At 44.3% G+C, this 16,433-nt stretch overlaps 2 protein-coding genes across 5 annotated transcripts in view; one reads left to right on the top strand and one right to left on the bottom strand.

Annotated features, from left to right (window-relative positions):
* Positions 1–2,621: 2,621 nt before the first annotated feature.
* LOC146178455 (uncharacterized) lies at positions 2,622–4,407 on the top strand. Its single transcript, XM_084578285.1, has 5 exons — positions 2,622–2,744; positions 2,889–3,631; positions 3,710–3,849; positions 3,926–3,971; positions 4,052–4,407. Exons 2-5 carry the CDS (start codon positions 2,915–2,917, stop codon positions 4,130–4,132), a joined length of 984 nt encoding a protein of 327 aa, XP_084434411.1. The 5' UTR covers positions 2,622–2,744; positions 2,889–2,914; the 3' UTR covers positions 4,133–4,407.
* Positions 4,408–6,137: 1,730 nt separating this feature from the next.
* Positions 6,138–16,433, bottom strand: part of LOC146178453 (ATPase family AAA domain-containing protein 2-like) — a 58,132-nt gene continuing 47,836 nt past the window's right edge. For all 4 annotated transcript variants that reach the window (XM_084578280.1, XM_084578281.1, XM_084578282.1 and 1 more), the window contains 4 exons: positions 12,605–12,810; positions 11,452–11,494; positions 10,601–10,776; positions 6,138–9,336 (listed from right to left, as the gene is read on the bottom strand). In XM_084578280.1, the coding sequence (XP_084434406.1) occupies positions 9,274–9,336; positions 10,601–10,776; positions 11,452–11,494; positions 12,605–12,810 (488 nt within the window). In that variant the 3' untranslated portion in view covers positions 6,138–9,273. The remainder of the gene's footprint in view (positions 9,337–10,600; positions 10,777–11,451; positions 11,495–12,604; positions 12,811–16,433) is intronic.

Raw genomic sequence — 16,433 nt, 5'->3', positions numbered from 1 at the left:
TATTTACCGGCAAAAAGAAAATAAACAAGGTATACACGACTCAAGCATTTATTCTTTGTTCCTGATTAACAATTACGTATATTGCGGACATTTGTTTGCGTGCCACTAACCAAAGGGTGAACCAAAAAAAAAAAAAAAAAAGTCAAGTACAGCTAGGGCATTACTTCAAATAAAATATGAAAAATTAAACCCGCCACATACGTAATACGTTCATAGTGGGCACTTGAGTGCGGACGCTTTACTGGCATCAAATGGTACAGAGCAAACAAACAAAAAAAAAAAACAAAAATAAAATCACTGATAATTGCGCGTCGAATTGGCAGGTATGATGCAGTTCTTGGCGCGCACCGAGAGAAGGCGGAAAAATGCGAAAAAGATGACGAGCACCTAATACGCAAGCAATCAATATAATGTCGAAATCAAATGCGGACATAATGCGTGTTTATTCTTTTAGTGTGTGGTATGAAATATGAGTAATCGACTGGATATACTTGCAACTACTGCTTACCGGACTACATATAATCGGGCTACTTGCCGCGGGTGCTCTTTGCAGTACTATCCAGACTATATTTGTTAACAAGCTTGATATTACACGTGAAATACTTTCAAGGGAATTTAATTATTTTCCCTTTGGGAACTCTTGTCGTGATTCGCTTACTTCGCAAAGAGCGAAGCCGCAAAAACACATTAAATTTCATTGCTTCAAGTGGGAGCTTTTCTGGTGCTCCAAGTAGGTAAACTTTTTGAATCTTCAAATTTTACAGGAAGTTTGAAAAATCTGAAGTGCAAAGCAGTCGAAAAGGACCGTGCATCTGAGCCAAATTTTTGAGTAAATTGCGACCTAGCTTCGAACCTATGGCGCTATTTTTGTTCGTGGTGAGAAACCGTGCCGGCCTCACAACCTCTCTTTCGCAGAAGGATGATCTAGCGGAAGCGAATTAAGCTTACCCTATAGCCTCTGCGTCCTTTATTTTCCGTCGTTATTTCTTTTTCAAAGCTATTCATTTTTTTTTTTTGTATGTACATAAAACAGGACTAGAGCGATCTTCTGGGGGCAATGACTTGCATATTACCAGTGGCTTGCGCACCCTAGAATGGAAACATTTTCTGGAACAATTAGGTCATTGTTAAACTATAACGCATTGAGATTAAATGTTTTAAGTAGAGCGCACATCTCTGGGTATTTATAAAGCTACCCGTTACAACAATGTTTCAGCTTATGGAGAGAAAAGAAAATGGTGTGTTCTTAGATTAGTGTACAGTTTCACAAATTGTTGTCTCTTAAATTTCGATGCTTAATTATATCTTTATACGCGTTCGATTGCAGCCTGTTTGTGCACTGCTTTCCTCTTCCCGGGCCTTCATTTGGTTCTTATGCTCGGTTGTTTCCTCTTTTTTTTATTGTTTTTAATACATCTCCATTTTTCTTCGTCTTTAGCTGCCTGCTTTCTTCGTCATGCGTTTGCCGTGCCGCACGAAAATTCTGAACCTTTATTCACATTCGCGGTCGCTCTTTTCACGGCGCTGCGTGCCTTCCACCAACCCCTTTCTCCCTCCCTGGTAAGCGACACGTTTCTTTTTATTTTTCTGTGAAACCTTTACCTCCCACTTTTTCCACCTTTCCTGACCCACTGTGTTCCGTTATTCAGTAGCCAGTTGGCGTGGTGTCGTTCGTTTTTCATGTCCTTACTTTAATATCTCTACCTCCATGCGGGGTAATCCACATTTAATTCATTCCAACTGAATGACGACTTCTCTTGTGGCTTCAGTGACGTACTGTAGTCGGCATAGTTGGCGTGAAAAACAACGGAATATACCATTTTGGACTGTTTTGATAATGGGGTTACTGTGACCAGTTTTAGTCAGCGCTCGAAAGCACGTGTTGTATGTTTCACTTCTTCATACATCCTGCCTCCACACAGCCCTCTTTTCAAAACTACTACATTTCTGTACGTGAATTAGGTGCTTTAGGAATGCTAAAGCAAGCTGTACGGCGAGTGAAGCGTGCTGTGCGAGTCGTACGCCGGCCCTCTCCAAGCTGTTTTCTTCGGAGCGAACTCCTGTCATGTTACTTCCCCGAGGTGTTACCGACGGCCAAAATGGAAAATAAATTAGGTGGTTGCTAACAGTACTGAACACCGTTAACCGGCATATTTGTAAAATCTTGTGGCGAACAGCTCGAGACGACGCACAAGCAAACAAGAACGTACAGTCCGCGCGGTATCCGCCCCGCCGCACAGCGCGCATACGCGGGCGCCCGGACGGCTGACACACCAGTTGCTGGTGGCGCCCTCTGCGCTGCGGCGCCTCCGTCATCGCAAAAGCGGCCCCTCGCTCCCATGTATTTCGCGGCGCGGTCGACACACTGCCCAATCTTCTAGAGCACTATACCAACCTTTCTATTACAGTGTACTAGTACACTGTAGTTTCTATAAACGTTGGAAACGGGCAACCACATTGTTTTGAGCTACGCATGCAATATCGTGCTTTAAATGTACTTTTTTTTTTACTAATGCTAAATAATAAAGCCACTTGCTTTTTGCTATATACTAGTAAACAAAGCAGAGTCTTCACTACTCAAAGAAAAGGAAACAAATCTTGTCATAATTATTTTGAACATGCTTCTCCATCATCATCATGGTTCTTTTGCCATTCGTCGCCATAACAACAGTGGTGTTGCCATGCGAACATGAGCGACATGAATTGAACCCAAAGCTAAACCAGTTGAACGCTTGCAAATAAAGGTAAGATGCTTTGTTTTCTGTCGCTTTTGCATGATCAGTTTACAGCCCATTCGTTATTGTGTTGCAAACGGCCGCATGAGATCGTATATTTATACTCGTGCACTTGTCCCATTTCACTATAATCTTATGTTTACGTGTTCACAGCATGCTTCTTGGAAACTGCTAACGCTATGGAATCAACGGATTCCGAGTCGGCGGAAGTTGAGCCTGAATATGTGCAGAAACCGTATGTGGACATAGATACCGTCAACATCACGCTTACTGAAGTTCACGAGCAATACAACAAGTTGCTGCTGAAATATTCCGATGCTCTTAATGTCATCGACAACCTAAAATGCCAGTTGGCTTGCGGGATTAACTATGGAATCATGGGCGCTTTGCAGCGCGACCATAGCGTTTTGGAACACGGAGTTCGTGCATTCAATACTCATCACGCATTTGTACGGACGGGTACGCGAAGGATCCCAGATGAGCCAAGATCGGACCTGTTAACGCTAACGGAAGGTAACGTCACCAAGAAAACGGCGATTGCCCGCGAGTATGACTCTACTAGGCCGCCTGGACCAAAAGACTACCCACAAGTCGTGGTGCAAGAGTCTACTTTTCGAGCGGAAAACGGCAACGAGGAATTATTTCACGCACCGGAGTTGCAGGACACAGAAGAACCACTTTCGTGCAATTTCGTAAGCGTTGCATCTGATCTGTCGGACGAATCATTGGTTTCGAAAGCCACAGTCACGGATGATACGAACAAAGTTTCAGAGCTCCGTGCCAATAATCGTCCCCGCTCCGCACCTCAGAGCCGCAAGAAATCACCTGGGCAACCCAAGCACAACCAGGTTGCCGTCGTCTATCCAGCTCTCCGAAATGCACAGATCTGCACCATGGTGAGGATATGTTCAAACAACGGCTGTACAGTGCCCCGGTTAGCTTAATTTCAAGGCTAACTTTTCTCTTTAAAACAGGCCTGCTGTATGACTCACTCATGTTGCTGCTGTAAACACATGGAGAACCCGAAGAAACCAACGTGCACTACTGAAACACCTTCCCAGAGTTGCTTCACTGCAAATTTCTCTGCACCAGCGGCACCTTTCCCACAGAAATGGTATTCCGTTGTTGAGACTTACGTCTGCATTGAAATATGCCACTAATGCTGTTTCTGTAATGTTTTGTCCCCACAGCCTCTGTAGCGACACATGTAGCCCATCAGAAGCTGCACTGTTCAAGGTAGCATATTCTGTGTTGTCCTAATTCAATTAACCGAGGGGTGGCTGCTTAATGCACTATTGTTTTTTTTTGTTTTTCAGATCTCATCTGCGTTGGACACTGCCCTCCAGCTTGCAGGACAATTGAGGAAAAATTCTGTTTCCCTTCTTGAAAAATGGTAGGGCCAAGTTAGGTTGAGTTGTGATAGCCTGAAAATTATTTTCTAAGTGTACATATATACTCACAGTTGCCGACACCAAAATTCCACTGCTCACTACCACTCATTTTGAATATTTACCTACCCGAACTGAGGTCATCTGATAAGATGAAATCAGATTGTGCCAAACTTTGAACCTGAGAGTGAATTATGTTGCCATATTTTTTTTATATGAAGTGATCTTGGTATTTATATTTGTGTTGACTACGTTTTACAATAAAAATTTTTTTATGCTCTTCCTTTTGCTTGCTATTGTGCTCTGCATTGATCGTCAGAAGTATGGTGCCATAGTGAGAAGGAGCGGCAGAAGTTGGGCCTCTTTCACATAAAATTTAGAATTTACATTGCATCCCCATTTTTTTAGTGTACGCATAGCCACATATCGCGGGGAAGCATACCCATCACAAAACCTTGTTGCAAGAGGTTTTTAATCATTCCTTCAGAATTTCAGAACTGCAGCTGCAAAACACTTAGGAAATGAACACATAATCGGTGTTGCCTTTGAAATTAAAAAGAAAAAAAAAGGGGGGGGCAGGGGGTAGCCGTTAAACAGCATTAACGGCCCCCTTTGCAGATCAGCATTCACATACATGAACTTCACAACCCACTTAATCGCTCATCTCTTAATTTGACAGATATATGTATGAATATATGCATGAAGATATATGCATAAACTGCATGAATTTGGCAAGAGCAGTCAAGTTCTTTCATTTCCACACTCTTAATTTTTTGGCTGGGCTTCCCTCGCATTCCTTTCTCCACTTAGCTTGCATTAGCTTGTGGATTCCTACAACAGGATTCAGTTGCATGACTCAAGGTGGGCTCCCCCCATTAGCAGCTCTTGTAAAAATCTTTGTACTTGACTCACTTGTGGTCTGCTGAAGGGCATCGTTACAACCTGTATGTAGGGAAGCTACGTCGGGTTTCAATAATTCTAAATTACATATTTCGAAAGACTGAACGTTTTCCCACCTTATATATGTTTCTCTTGGAAGAAGGCAGCAGAGTAGGTAACACCACTATTATTGTTCCTCTTATAAATGTTGCATCAAACATTCACTCCGATGTTATCTACTTCATCACTGGCCCATTTGAGTGCATCGGGTATAATTTCCAAGTGTACTAAGTTAGCATACTATTAGTGAAGTATGCTTCCTCTGCAATTTAAAATACATGGACACAAACTACACAAAGCACTTACAACATTTACTTTAGGAAAAAGATAATTATTGCACCATGAAAAAATTGCCATATTTAGCTGGAAACTCCCGTTTGCAATTTTTGATGCTGCATACGCAAGTAGACATCCCACAATATTATGGTGGTACAAAAACACTCTTTTGTAACAAGCAGTGCTCGAACTTAGTGCTTTTGTGTTATTTTCATTCATATCTTGCAACAGGGAGCACACCTATGATCAGGGCTTAACAACACTGCCTTCGAGTTCAGTCTGCAGAACAGCTAGTCAGCACAGTGAAAGTTGTAAAAAAAATAGCGGCGGGGACTCTGCGTGTAAAGGTACAGCACTAAGGGTTCCTGTCCACAGTTTCCCTTGCAGACCCTCGCTCACATACATGCACTTTGCAGGTCCCTTAATCACTATTCTCTTAATGCGAGACTCTACCATTGCACTCAGTATGATAAGATATTAAAGACCACTTAACCTACCTAGTGGTAGTCAGAATGCAAATGTCCTGGAATTAAGAAGTCTTAGTTGGTAAATCCTGCCAAACTGGCCATGTCATGTAGCTTCGCACAACCTTACAACCTATCAGTGTCCGGCCATGACCGTTGCCAGCTACCACCTTGCAAAGCAATGGTCATGATTTTTAAGGCGAACGCCGAAAATTTCTTATGTTTCAAGGTCGCATCGTGAGGTACAAAACTTTGGAGCGTGCGGTGCCCACCAGGAAGAGAGATAGTTTTGCACCTTTTCAGTTTCACAGGAACCCACAAAACATTCCTACATACAAGATTCAACTCTTTATTCATCTTCCTTTCTTTGCAACACGAGGTAGACGGCCCCATCATATGGCAGTAGGGACAGCAAGTAGTGCTGCGATCACTCCACTGCCCCAGCAGCATTTGAACATCTCACATTATTGGTTCAAGTATGTGGCAGTGTTATTAGCTTAACGCCCACAAGGTCCTCATGCATTGTCCAGCCCGAATATTCCTGCACTGGTGACACACGCGGACATCGCAACGAGTGTTGTTGCCGGACGTCAGCTCAACACTGCTTGCAACCACATTCAAACAGCTCACGTTGAGCTGGTTAGGTAGAGAAACCTGACCATGGCACTATTTGGGAAGCTCTGCACTGCAAAAAAGAAGAAGCTTAGCTTTTCCATTAACATGCATAAGAATGTACAGCCTCTGTAAAAATTGAAGGCTGCAAATGGGGCCTGCTTATATGGATACTACACAATACCTTGAAGAGCACAGAAGACTCGAGTTCTTGCTCCTCAGATTTAGACAGCTAGAGATACTGCCAGACCTGGAGTGCATGGCGGCTCTTCCTCATATATAACGGGCATGTTTCGACCTGTACAACTGAGGCTTCATTTGGCAAATTAACAAGTTCTATATATTCGATACTCACGCCCAATTCAGAACCCAACTGCTCTCAAATGCAGTTTGAGAGCAGTTGAGGTTTAATTTAGAGACAGGTATTTGCGACAGACCTTTCGACCGAGACAACACTGCCCGAGAGTGCACTGACAAAAATCACCTAACACCAACTATCTACACTCAATCTGAGTAATGAAACACAATTCGGGAAGTGCGGTCCAAGGCTTCCCAAGTAGCCACCCTACAATTCACAGCCTTTATAGATGCCACTTGTGCAGTAGCATCATAAATTGTATCACAATACGTGCCACACCCGCAATGTTGCCAAGTGCTAGGCCTTAAATCATGTTTGCGTCTTTGGTATCGACATACAATGTCTTACCCAAATAAAGGAAGCACCTCGCAGCTGAGAGAACCTAGGTACCAATGGAAACATGAAAATCAAAACCATCAGCCAAAAGAATGTTCAAATTTACAAACTCAAGATTTGTGCAAAGGAACACACAAAAAGCTACAAATGTATTCATTCAATGGAGACATTCAGACATGTAAGTTGCAGCCATAGCACAGTAGAAATTGAAAAACCGCTCGCAATTTTGCGGCAGCTTTTCGCAAAAACCAAAAACAGGCGAGACAGCTGGACACTGCTTACCTGGAACATCAAATAAACAAAGGAATGCATCTCACTCTCCCTGCAAAATACATGAACATCAAAGAAATGAAAAGATCAGAAGAAACACTCAAAAACTACTATCATCAATGTGTAAACTGTGTGCCGCTCCCTTATTGGCATTTTCTCTTCTCCTATAGCTCGCTATATATCAACAAATTGTGACTGACTCACTGATGTGCCACAATTGAGCTTACTCGACACATTGACCCCCAAGCCAGCCACTGATGTTGTATGCTCCATTGGGTTACTAGATGCATGGCATCGAAGACAATGCAATCTGAAAAGATACAACAATCCATGCCACTAATCGCAAAACAATGTTACAAACAACGCTGCAGAGAGCAGCCATTTTCACTCCAGGCAAAATAAACCTTGCATGCTACACAGGACATACAAACGCTAACGATACGCCAATGCAGCATCAAATTTCACACGGGTGTAGTGAATTAGGCTTGTTGGCAAACGTTCATACCAGCTGTTTCAGGCGTTAACGTTTATCTAAATTTTTGCTAATAAATATATTGACATGACAGCTTGTCACAAAAATGGAACATTTTGTAGCTATTCTTTATGTTTTCCTTTTTTTCCATACTGTGTACAATAAGCGCCACATGTTGTATATAATAGTATACACAGTATATATAATGAAAAACATAGCTGAAATAACACTCCTTTAAGGACCTGAGCTTTGCCTTACTGGCGGATTCATAAGGTGAGCCCAAACAAGCAAGCTCCTTTTCTCATTCCAAACATGATGCAGCCTCCACAGACCCTTGTCCCAAGAGAGGTTCTTCAGAAAGGCAACAGCCAAGAACAAGACTGCGCAGCAAGCAAAGAAAGGTTTACACCACAGCGCCCGCTTTGGTGCCACCTTATCTTGTGCAATCAATGCTCTATCAATCAGCAAACAAGACGCGTGTGTGCCTCTCCCCACCTTTCGCAGCAGCAAATCATTGACACGACGAAAAATACTAATCAAACTCTCAGAAAATTTCAATCCAAGACACTTAACCCTTTGGACCAAAGGCATCTAGAAGTGTACACCTAAAAAATGTTAACATTGAGCAAGTGACCTGCTTCAGAACTGGCAGATGGACAAAACACATAAAGGGGACAACATTACACATAACACCACAACGGCCTACAAAATCACTGGCGAGGACAATGCTTGGTGGTTGGCGCCCACCTTTCGATGCAGCCAAGCCTTTTTAGAGCGTCGACTTTTTAGAGCGTGAATGCTGGCAATGCTTTTTGGCCACATTGCCCAGAAGCCAAAGAAAATTTGTGTAGCCGATTTCATTCACAACATGAAAGGCAATACAGTAAGCCAAAGCCGACCACCAAGCAGTATCCAAAGCTGCTTCCGAAAGACAGACACTGCCGACAGCAACAGTCACACTAAATTGGGGGAAAACAAAAAGAAAGGAGGAGGGAAGAAAGTACTTACACAAGACAATGAGTTCTCAGACATGCTGCTACAGAGTCACAATGGAGGGTTAGAGATGTAAGCACACTAGATATGCCACTATATGAATCAAGCCCTTTGAAATGCGGTGCAAAGCATATTTTGTTGAAGAAATAAGTTCCAAAAACACATCTTGTCGTCACCGAAAATCTTCACATGTTGGGCAGTTTAGTGACTTGGACAGGGAAACATGGTGGTCTCGGGATAGCGTGGACGTGCCTTGCCCTGGTGATGATTGACGTATGTGGACCCGTTGTTTTGGCAGTGCTGTGGTTGCCGTCTCTCGCCTCATTGCCTTCGACGTGACCGGACCGTGACAGCCCCCTCCTCCGCGGAAGTCTTGCATCATTCGGCGGCATTAAATATAGTGCGCGGCAGTGAGAATGTTGAGCCAGTGCTACGTCAGTGCCCGTTGCCGACTTAACAGGCTCTGGAAGGATTCCAGCTGCTGGGCCATCTCCTGCAATGAGATGAGAGCGCCATCACAAAATGCCGCTCTTGTCTGCTCACTCAGGGTAGGCATCGGCTACTCTCAGCACAATGGCTGGTAGCTACTACAGCCAGCCCCATACCAGACAGCAGAAGAAACCTTGAATGACAAGGGCACGTTCAGCACTCATCTTACCAAAACTGAAAGTAGGGCTGGCCAACAGAACAATGTACGAAGCTGCACAGGAGAAGGAAGACTATGACAGCGACTTTAGTTGGCTGGAAGACAGCAGGATGTAATAAGAAAGAAGCACAAGGGTCACAAATTAGTGCTGATTAACAATGACAGCACCGCGTGGAGGTGCGACGAAGCTCTGTTGTATATCAGCGGTGTGCAAAGAAGCCAAAACGAAATACAGCGCTGTTACATCCCCAGGTGCTGCATTGTCCTGGCTGCTATGTTCCCGTTAGCCAGTCTTGTTATAACTTACATGGGAATCAGTGCACCACAAACTTGGTGGTTAAGCGTCAGTCGCGGTAGCGTCCCCACATGTTACGTTGCGAATACTGTAATCTCATGGCAGTGCTTTAAGCTCGCACCTGCACTACAATAGCCTCTGCTTAGTGCAAGCAGAACTGGAAAAGACTGGACTACAAACGTCATAGGCACTTAGCCGCTACTGTAATCAGAGGTGCCCATGCCAGCACCATGCGTGCTTATGGGCCGCGTGTCCCTGCTCCACTGCTACTGTGGCATGAGAGCAAACAAGCAAAGGAGAAAAACGAAGCTATGCCACAGCAAAAGCCGCCCGGGTAGCACTGCATGAGATACAGTACAAGTACAAAAGAAAGTTATGTGGACACTTAAGCTCCGCCTTAACTTATGCCATATCTTATGCCAGGAAATGATGATCATATGTTTTTACCAGGTAAAATGCTCCTCCAACTTTTTTTGAAGAAAACATATCGACGAGGTTTTCCTGTACTCTCTATCACACTTCAAGATGACAAGCATGGGAATTCGCATGGTTTCGCTGAATTGCGGCCAAAACTACAAGCTCAAATCTCACTATTCTGTATTCGTGCAAACATACCTCAAAAAGAAACCTGGGGCACTGAAACTGGTTATGCAACAGGTAGCAATCAAGGGAGAAAACACACTCACACACACACACGCACACACACACACACACACACACACACACACACACACACACACACACACACACACACACACACACACACACACACACACACACACACACACACACACACAAAAGGGTTCAGTTACACACCAGGAGCATGACGTTGCGATCCCAGGAGCGTCGGTGGCGACGAACAACGTTTAGCAGGGCACAGTACAGTCGCTCCAACTGCTCCACCGTCGTGCCTTGGGTCTGAGCTACCGTTCGCTCTTCCAATTCCTCCAGCCAGCCACGGTTCAGCTGCAGTACTTGCTCCATAGTGAACTCTATGTGAGCATCAGGGTTTAAAGAAGAGGAAGAAACAGGTTTAGAGGATGGACACTGCAATGCGCAGAGACGGGCTTTCTGACTGGTAAGCAACAGTAAATTCTTAATTCAACCGCCACTAATTCCGAGAATCGGGCAATTCGTACCAGCGGTGCGATACCAGCTGAAGCTCACATCTGTTAATGGCATCAGACGTACTTTAATTCAGACATAGGCAGCCTCGCACCGCTTAATTCAGAATGGAAGGTCATAAAATGACATCTAACCAACACGGCAAGTAGCCATCAAAGTGCTGTAAAAACCTGAATGTGCTAATACAGACCTGCATGTAATACAAGGTGCAATTTCGGAATAGCAGAAATTTTGTAGACAACCGCATTCCATGCGTTTATTGGATAAAATTACTACTGTGGTGCCATAAAATATCATGGTTGTCACATGGTTTTCATCTCAAATGTGGACAACTACAGCTCAGGTGCTCAGATAAAATTACCGTGGAGCAAATGGTTTCTGGCAGTTCTTTAGGGCCACATGGTAATTCAAACTTTTAGTAATTTTATATATTTTTTCTCACTGTCGCACTTTTATGGACGGAATTGTAGGCTTTTTTGCAGAACAGCATAATGTCACTCCTCTGTCGAAAGTTTCTGTAAACAAATAAGCAGAGTTCTCACCTTCAGACGCTGTTTCCTGACTTCCATCACCTTCTGTAGGTGTCTGAAATAGACATAATGGGAAAAAAAAAATACTGATAACTGGCAGGATGAATGGCAGGTTCTATCAACAGCAGTGAAATGACCAGAAGGGCATAAAATGAGGGTGAGGTGCAGAACCCTCCTCTTGTGGACCCGAGCAGTGCTCAATGCACTGGTACTGACGAGCCACGAATGTAGTCCACAATTTAGTTCCCCATCCCGCAGCTCAAGTTACATCTCAACAACATCCGAGTTACATGGTCACCGACACTGACACACATTGTCGAGCTATAACTGTCCACACAACAGGTAAGCAGGTCATTTTTAAGCAGATGGCACCAATGAACGCCAAGTCAATAAATAGGCTACTGAGTTGAATAACAGCAGGCCTCTAAAGAGGCAGTACTGCATCATGCTGCACACAGTGGGCTCACAGTTGCCAGTCAAAAGCAACATTCCATGCAAACAAACAGTATTTATTTACTTTACCCTTGGTGCCTGAGGACATTACAGAGGGGAGTGGGGATACATAACTGTGCAGTATATACAGCAATGACGAAGAGAAAATATAAGACGTGCCCATATTGTTTTGGTTTCACCACCATCAAAACAATGAGACTGCAGTCGTGCCACCGGTTCAACGGCGCATTCGGGCACGCAAGAGGCAACCAGGGAAATGAAGGCCAGCAGCCCCGCCGTCTTTTCTGCCTCGCTTTCTCCACGTCAGAAACACCGAAAGCAATGCCCTCCATGACACTACACAAAATAAAACCGGGTCCACGCCGTACATCGTCGCTTGCCGCCGCAAGCACAAGAACACGTGTCTTTGCTTGCGTGCGAACAGCGCCTGAGTAGGAAGTGAGGCTGTCAGGCAGATGGGTGTGCCGACCATTCCAGTCCTTTTAGTACCGAGCTTTATGGGAATAAATGAACGCGATAATCCCAGCGCATGCCTTTGAGCATGGAGGTGCACCGCATTTGGCACCTAGTTTGGTCAAGATTGCGCCACAAGATCTGCGTCAGCGGCGTCTAGTCTTGCTGGCAGCGCAGAATGTTGCACAGGCGCTTGCGCCACCTAGCGGATTCATCCGATGCGTTTACTTCGTTATATCACAAGCCACTCAATACGCACCTTTGTTCGCTCCTCCCTGCTTGGGCCAGCTATGGCGACCGTTTCCTTCAACCGCGCGCAAGGCACCTGCTTGGCGGTTTCAGTCGATGGAGATTTGTCCTTGGCTGCAACCTTGGGGGCAGGATGCGATGAATCAGAGTTTTTTCCCGCGCCGTCTGAAGACGACCGCCGCCGCTTTGCTAGACTCCTTGTCAAGGTTGCTTTATCTGTGACAAAACACAGCGCCCCCACAACCGGTGAGCTTTAACCCATGAAAGTAAAACGAACCATCATCTAACACTAACCACCGCATCAGAAGTTAGCTCTCATGTTAAAAGACAAAGTAGAAGGATTTAGTCGGACATTTAGAACATAATCATCAAGATCACAGAATGATAAACTCTATACAATCTATGACAGGCAACAGGAATATAATGGAGTGGAAAGTCTTTTGGGATAGCATCTGGTAGTTGGCGGACACAATAGTTGCAGTAGAACTCCAGCTCCGTGCCACACTGCTATTTTCAAAGCTATGAACTCAGCAAAGGGCAAGACACATTTGAAGTGGCACAGACAAAAAGAATTTCGAACACTAATAAGTAGGAATTCTTTCACTCGAGAGTAAAAGGATGCCTCCCAGCAAACTTCAATCAAAGGTGTTAAGACGAAGTGTAAAAAGCCAGTTATTATCGATTTGGAACAAAATCATCTCCGTGATCTTCTGTCAGCGGTGCACACACCAACTTCTCCTTTCATAAAAGATATCCAAGGCCAAGTAACTGACTTGAGCACGCATTTCTGATGGGGTGCATAAAGGTGTGCGAATAATGAAATTTTTGAGTACGCATCAAATACAAATAAATAAATAATAAATAAATAATAAAAAACACGAAAAATAAAAATGACCAGTTTTTAGAACTGCACATGGTATTTGCAAACAAAATGAAAATCGAATAGAACAGAAATGTGTACCTCTACGGATGCTCTCATATCCCTGCAGAGTACAGCAAACTCTCGTCAATTCGGTTTTCAAAGGATCAGAGGAAATGTTCGAATTTACCGAATGGCCTGAAAAAACTGTCGAAAACTGTTTGCACCAGAGTAATTACATCTGAGGAATACCTGTACGACGGTTATCTTCATTTGAGATGAAACCCAAGTGTGAACGATGTTTTTTCTTACCCAAATGAGGACGTTTGTTTTTTTTTCTCACTTTCATCGAGTGCTTTGCTTTGTACAAACTGTTTGGAATGTTAAAACATTACGCTGAAATCATGAAGGCTTCTGCTACTCTTTTCGCAGTGCGAGGCAGCAGTAGTAGCCCACTCTGCGAAACGGCCCCGTCGAGTTTTGAGGATCCTTCACTACAGTACAGGTAGAGTACTTAAATTATTCATATTTTCTGGGTTATTGGAGGTTGAGTTAACGAAATTTTATTGTACCTGGTGACTTTTGAATATTCGGCAATCTTCGAATACTATTAGAAAACTTTGGGTGCAGTTGGCAAATTTCGAACACCCGGAAAACTCCAAATTATCAGTTTTCTGAATCAAAAATGAAATGAATAACGAATATATTCGACTTGCATTCGAAATTTCAAATATTCAAATGTTTGTACGCCTCTCGTTAAGCACTATTACAGATTTTTTTGAACACCATATGTGTAGTGGCAGTAAAGACATCCGCATATAATTAGTACAAGGCAGAACCTACAACAATTAGAAAGCCAGAGTCAAAAGGACGAAAAAACTCAGCATGATAAAGATATGGTATTGCATAATTACAACAGATCCGCGGCACACAATTTACCTTAAAAACCTGCATACAAGGTTTTTTCCGCCCAACTTCATCATGTCAGTCTTCTGCCTCGTATTATATGCGGATCCGAGCAAATTTCAGTTTAAATTCGCAGTTCTGGACTTATTATTAATCAGCGCCATGAGCATCAGGCTTCCAGCGAGAGGAGGCATTACCTAGAGGTGGAGTCAGCTTACTGTTTCGGTTTCTTCACGCTGACCCTATGATCCTCGCAACCACAATGCTGTAAGAAGATCGTATGGAGATCGATCGCATCTCGCACGATGTAGAAATGGAGAAAGGGCACTCGGCACGTTGTACAGGTCTCTCACGGGCCACAGCGGCCTACAGCCGAATCGTGGACGCTTCACTTGTATTCCCAAGGAGCACGTCGGTTACGCTTTCGAGAAATGTGGGATACTAAACACTTTTCGAGGTATTGGAGAAAAGTTTCTACAAAAACATGTCTCTAACAAGCAACCTTAGGCAGACGACACATGTACCGGACGACAACAGTCGTGAAAACACTGATCCTGAGAACACTTCTTGGATGCACACGCCGCGCGCCTGCATGCGGTGCTGACGCAAACAGGTGCGAGCGCAGCCCATGATGGCTGGCAGCTCGTGTGCTGCGTCCCAGATCCGAACTGGAAACACCCCACTACTAGTTTTATAACAACTGGAGGACCATATGGTTTCCGCGATTGCCTGGGTTAAGGTGAGCTACCCTTCTCCTCACGGTGCGTGAAATTCTCAGACCAAGAGCGTTGGCGCAAGAAGGGGAGCAACTGCACAACCGCAAAATGTGGAAATCAATACTTTGGAGACCTTTCCGCACTTGCATTATACACAGATGAAAACATTTTTTCCCCCCGCTTTTGGTATCACGAAATCGCACCTCATATTTATGCGGGATCGTATTATACGTGGGTTTTTGCAGTACGAGACTGAACAATTCTTTTTTGTTTTTATTGCTAGCAGCTGCATGCATCTCTGTGGTAGCGGCAGGCTTGAAATGACGAGGCAGAGGAGAGCCTCGTTATGACCTCACGAATTGGTGACGTCCCTAGTCAGACATGCTAGAGAGGTTGCATGAATGATAACGCAATCACTCTGAGGATGAGTCAGAAGTGTCAGGAAATTTATGCGATATGGTTACTAGCACCGCTAGTACTCAACTGACATACGCGCCATTGTAAGCTGCGTTGTAAGATGGCCTGGCTTCAGCGGTACCGGTCAGCCATCGGCAATCCATATAGGTTTGGCGGTGCGTCACTCCAGCCCTGACTGGCACGTTGCCGGTACTCTCTTTCTAGAAGACATCTCACTGCTTCGAAGTCAATATCCTTCCCTGATTTCTCTCAGTTATTTTTTCCATTCTTCTAGGGTGCCAGAACTGCAGTCAGTGTAGCCACAGAACGCTGTCCCTCAATACAGTTAAATGGCAGTGAAGCAAATTAATAAAATTCCCCGGCCTGGTGCATTGTGTGCAATGTGCTGAATTTCAGATGTTTCGAAAATTCCTCCGCGGCACTGTGGATAACATAAAAGTGCAAACTGCGACCTTGAGCATTATGCACTGCCTGCATATCGACTCTACGGCTGCTACTGCAGCGCATGGCCCGTCACGGTTTACACGCTGCCTGAAGTTTGCAGTGCACGGCCCACAGATCGATGCCATCGCAATCGCCAGTCGCACTATGTGCTACGAACAGTTGGCGGGTGTACACGGCCTGCACATTGTTGACTCCGCGATCGCCAGTCATACTGTACGCATGGGCAGCAGTTTGAAGTGGCATGCGGCGATCGCCATTCTACTAAGGCTTTTAAACAAGCCTGCGCGAATGCCTTTCTCATGCTTCTACAGATTGCTTGTTATGATGATACAAATTTTTTTCGTGACCCCGTGAGATTCGCATCACCAAACGTTCTACAGTAAAACCTCATTAATCCGGATTGCAAGGAACCGGCAAAAATGTCCTTCCGAATTGTCAAATTTATCATGAAAACAGCAAAAAAATGTACTGGGCATACACATAACTTTATTTAATGA

Source organism: Amblyomma maculatum, chromosome 9 (assembly GCF_055883805.1).
Source record: "Amblyomma maculatum isolate TAMU_Amacu chromosome 9, ASM5588380v1, whole genome shotgun sequence".
In the NCBI taxonomy this organism is placed as follows: domain Eukaryota; kingdom Metazoa; phylum Arthropoda; class Arachnida; order Ixodida; family Ixodidae; genus Amblyomma; species Amblyomma maculatum.
Note: the sequence above shows the minus strand (reverse complement) of the source record. Positions and strands in the feature narration are given on the sequence as shown.

Coding starts and splice junctions, on each gene's coding strand:
- LOC146178455 (XM_084578285.1), top strand. CDS start 2,915: ATGGAATCAACGGATTCCGAGTCGGCGGAAGTTGAGCCTGAATATGTG. Junction 3,632..3,709: donor ATGCACAGATCTGCACCATG/GTGAGGATATGT, acceptor TCTTTAAAACAG/GCCTGCTGTATGACTCACTC. Junction 3,850..3,925: donor GCACCTTTCCCACAGAAATG/GTATTCCGTTGT, acceptor TTGTCCCCACAG/CCTCTGTAGCGACACATGTA.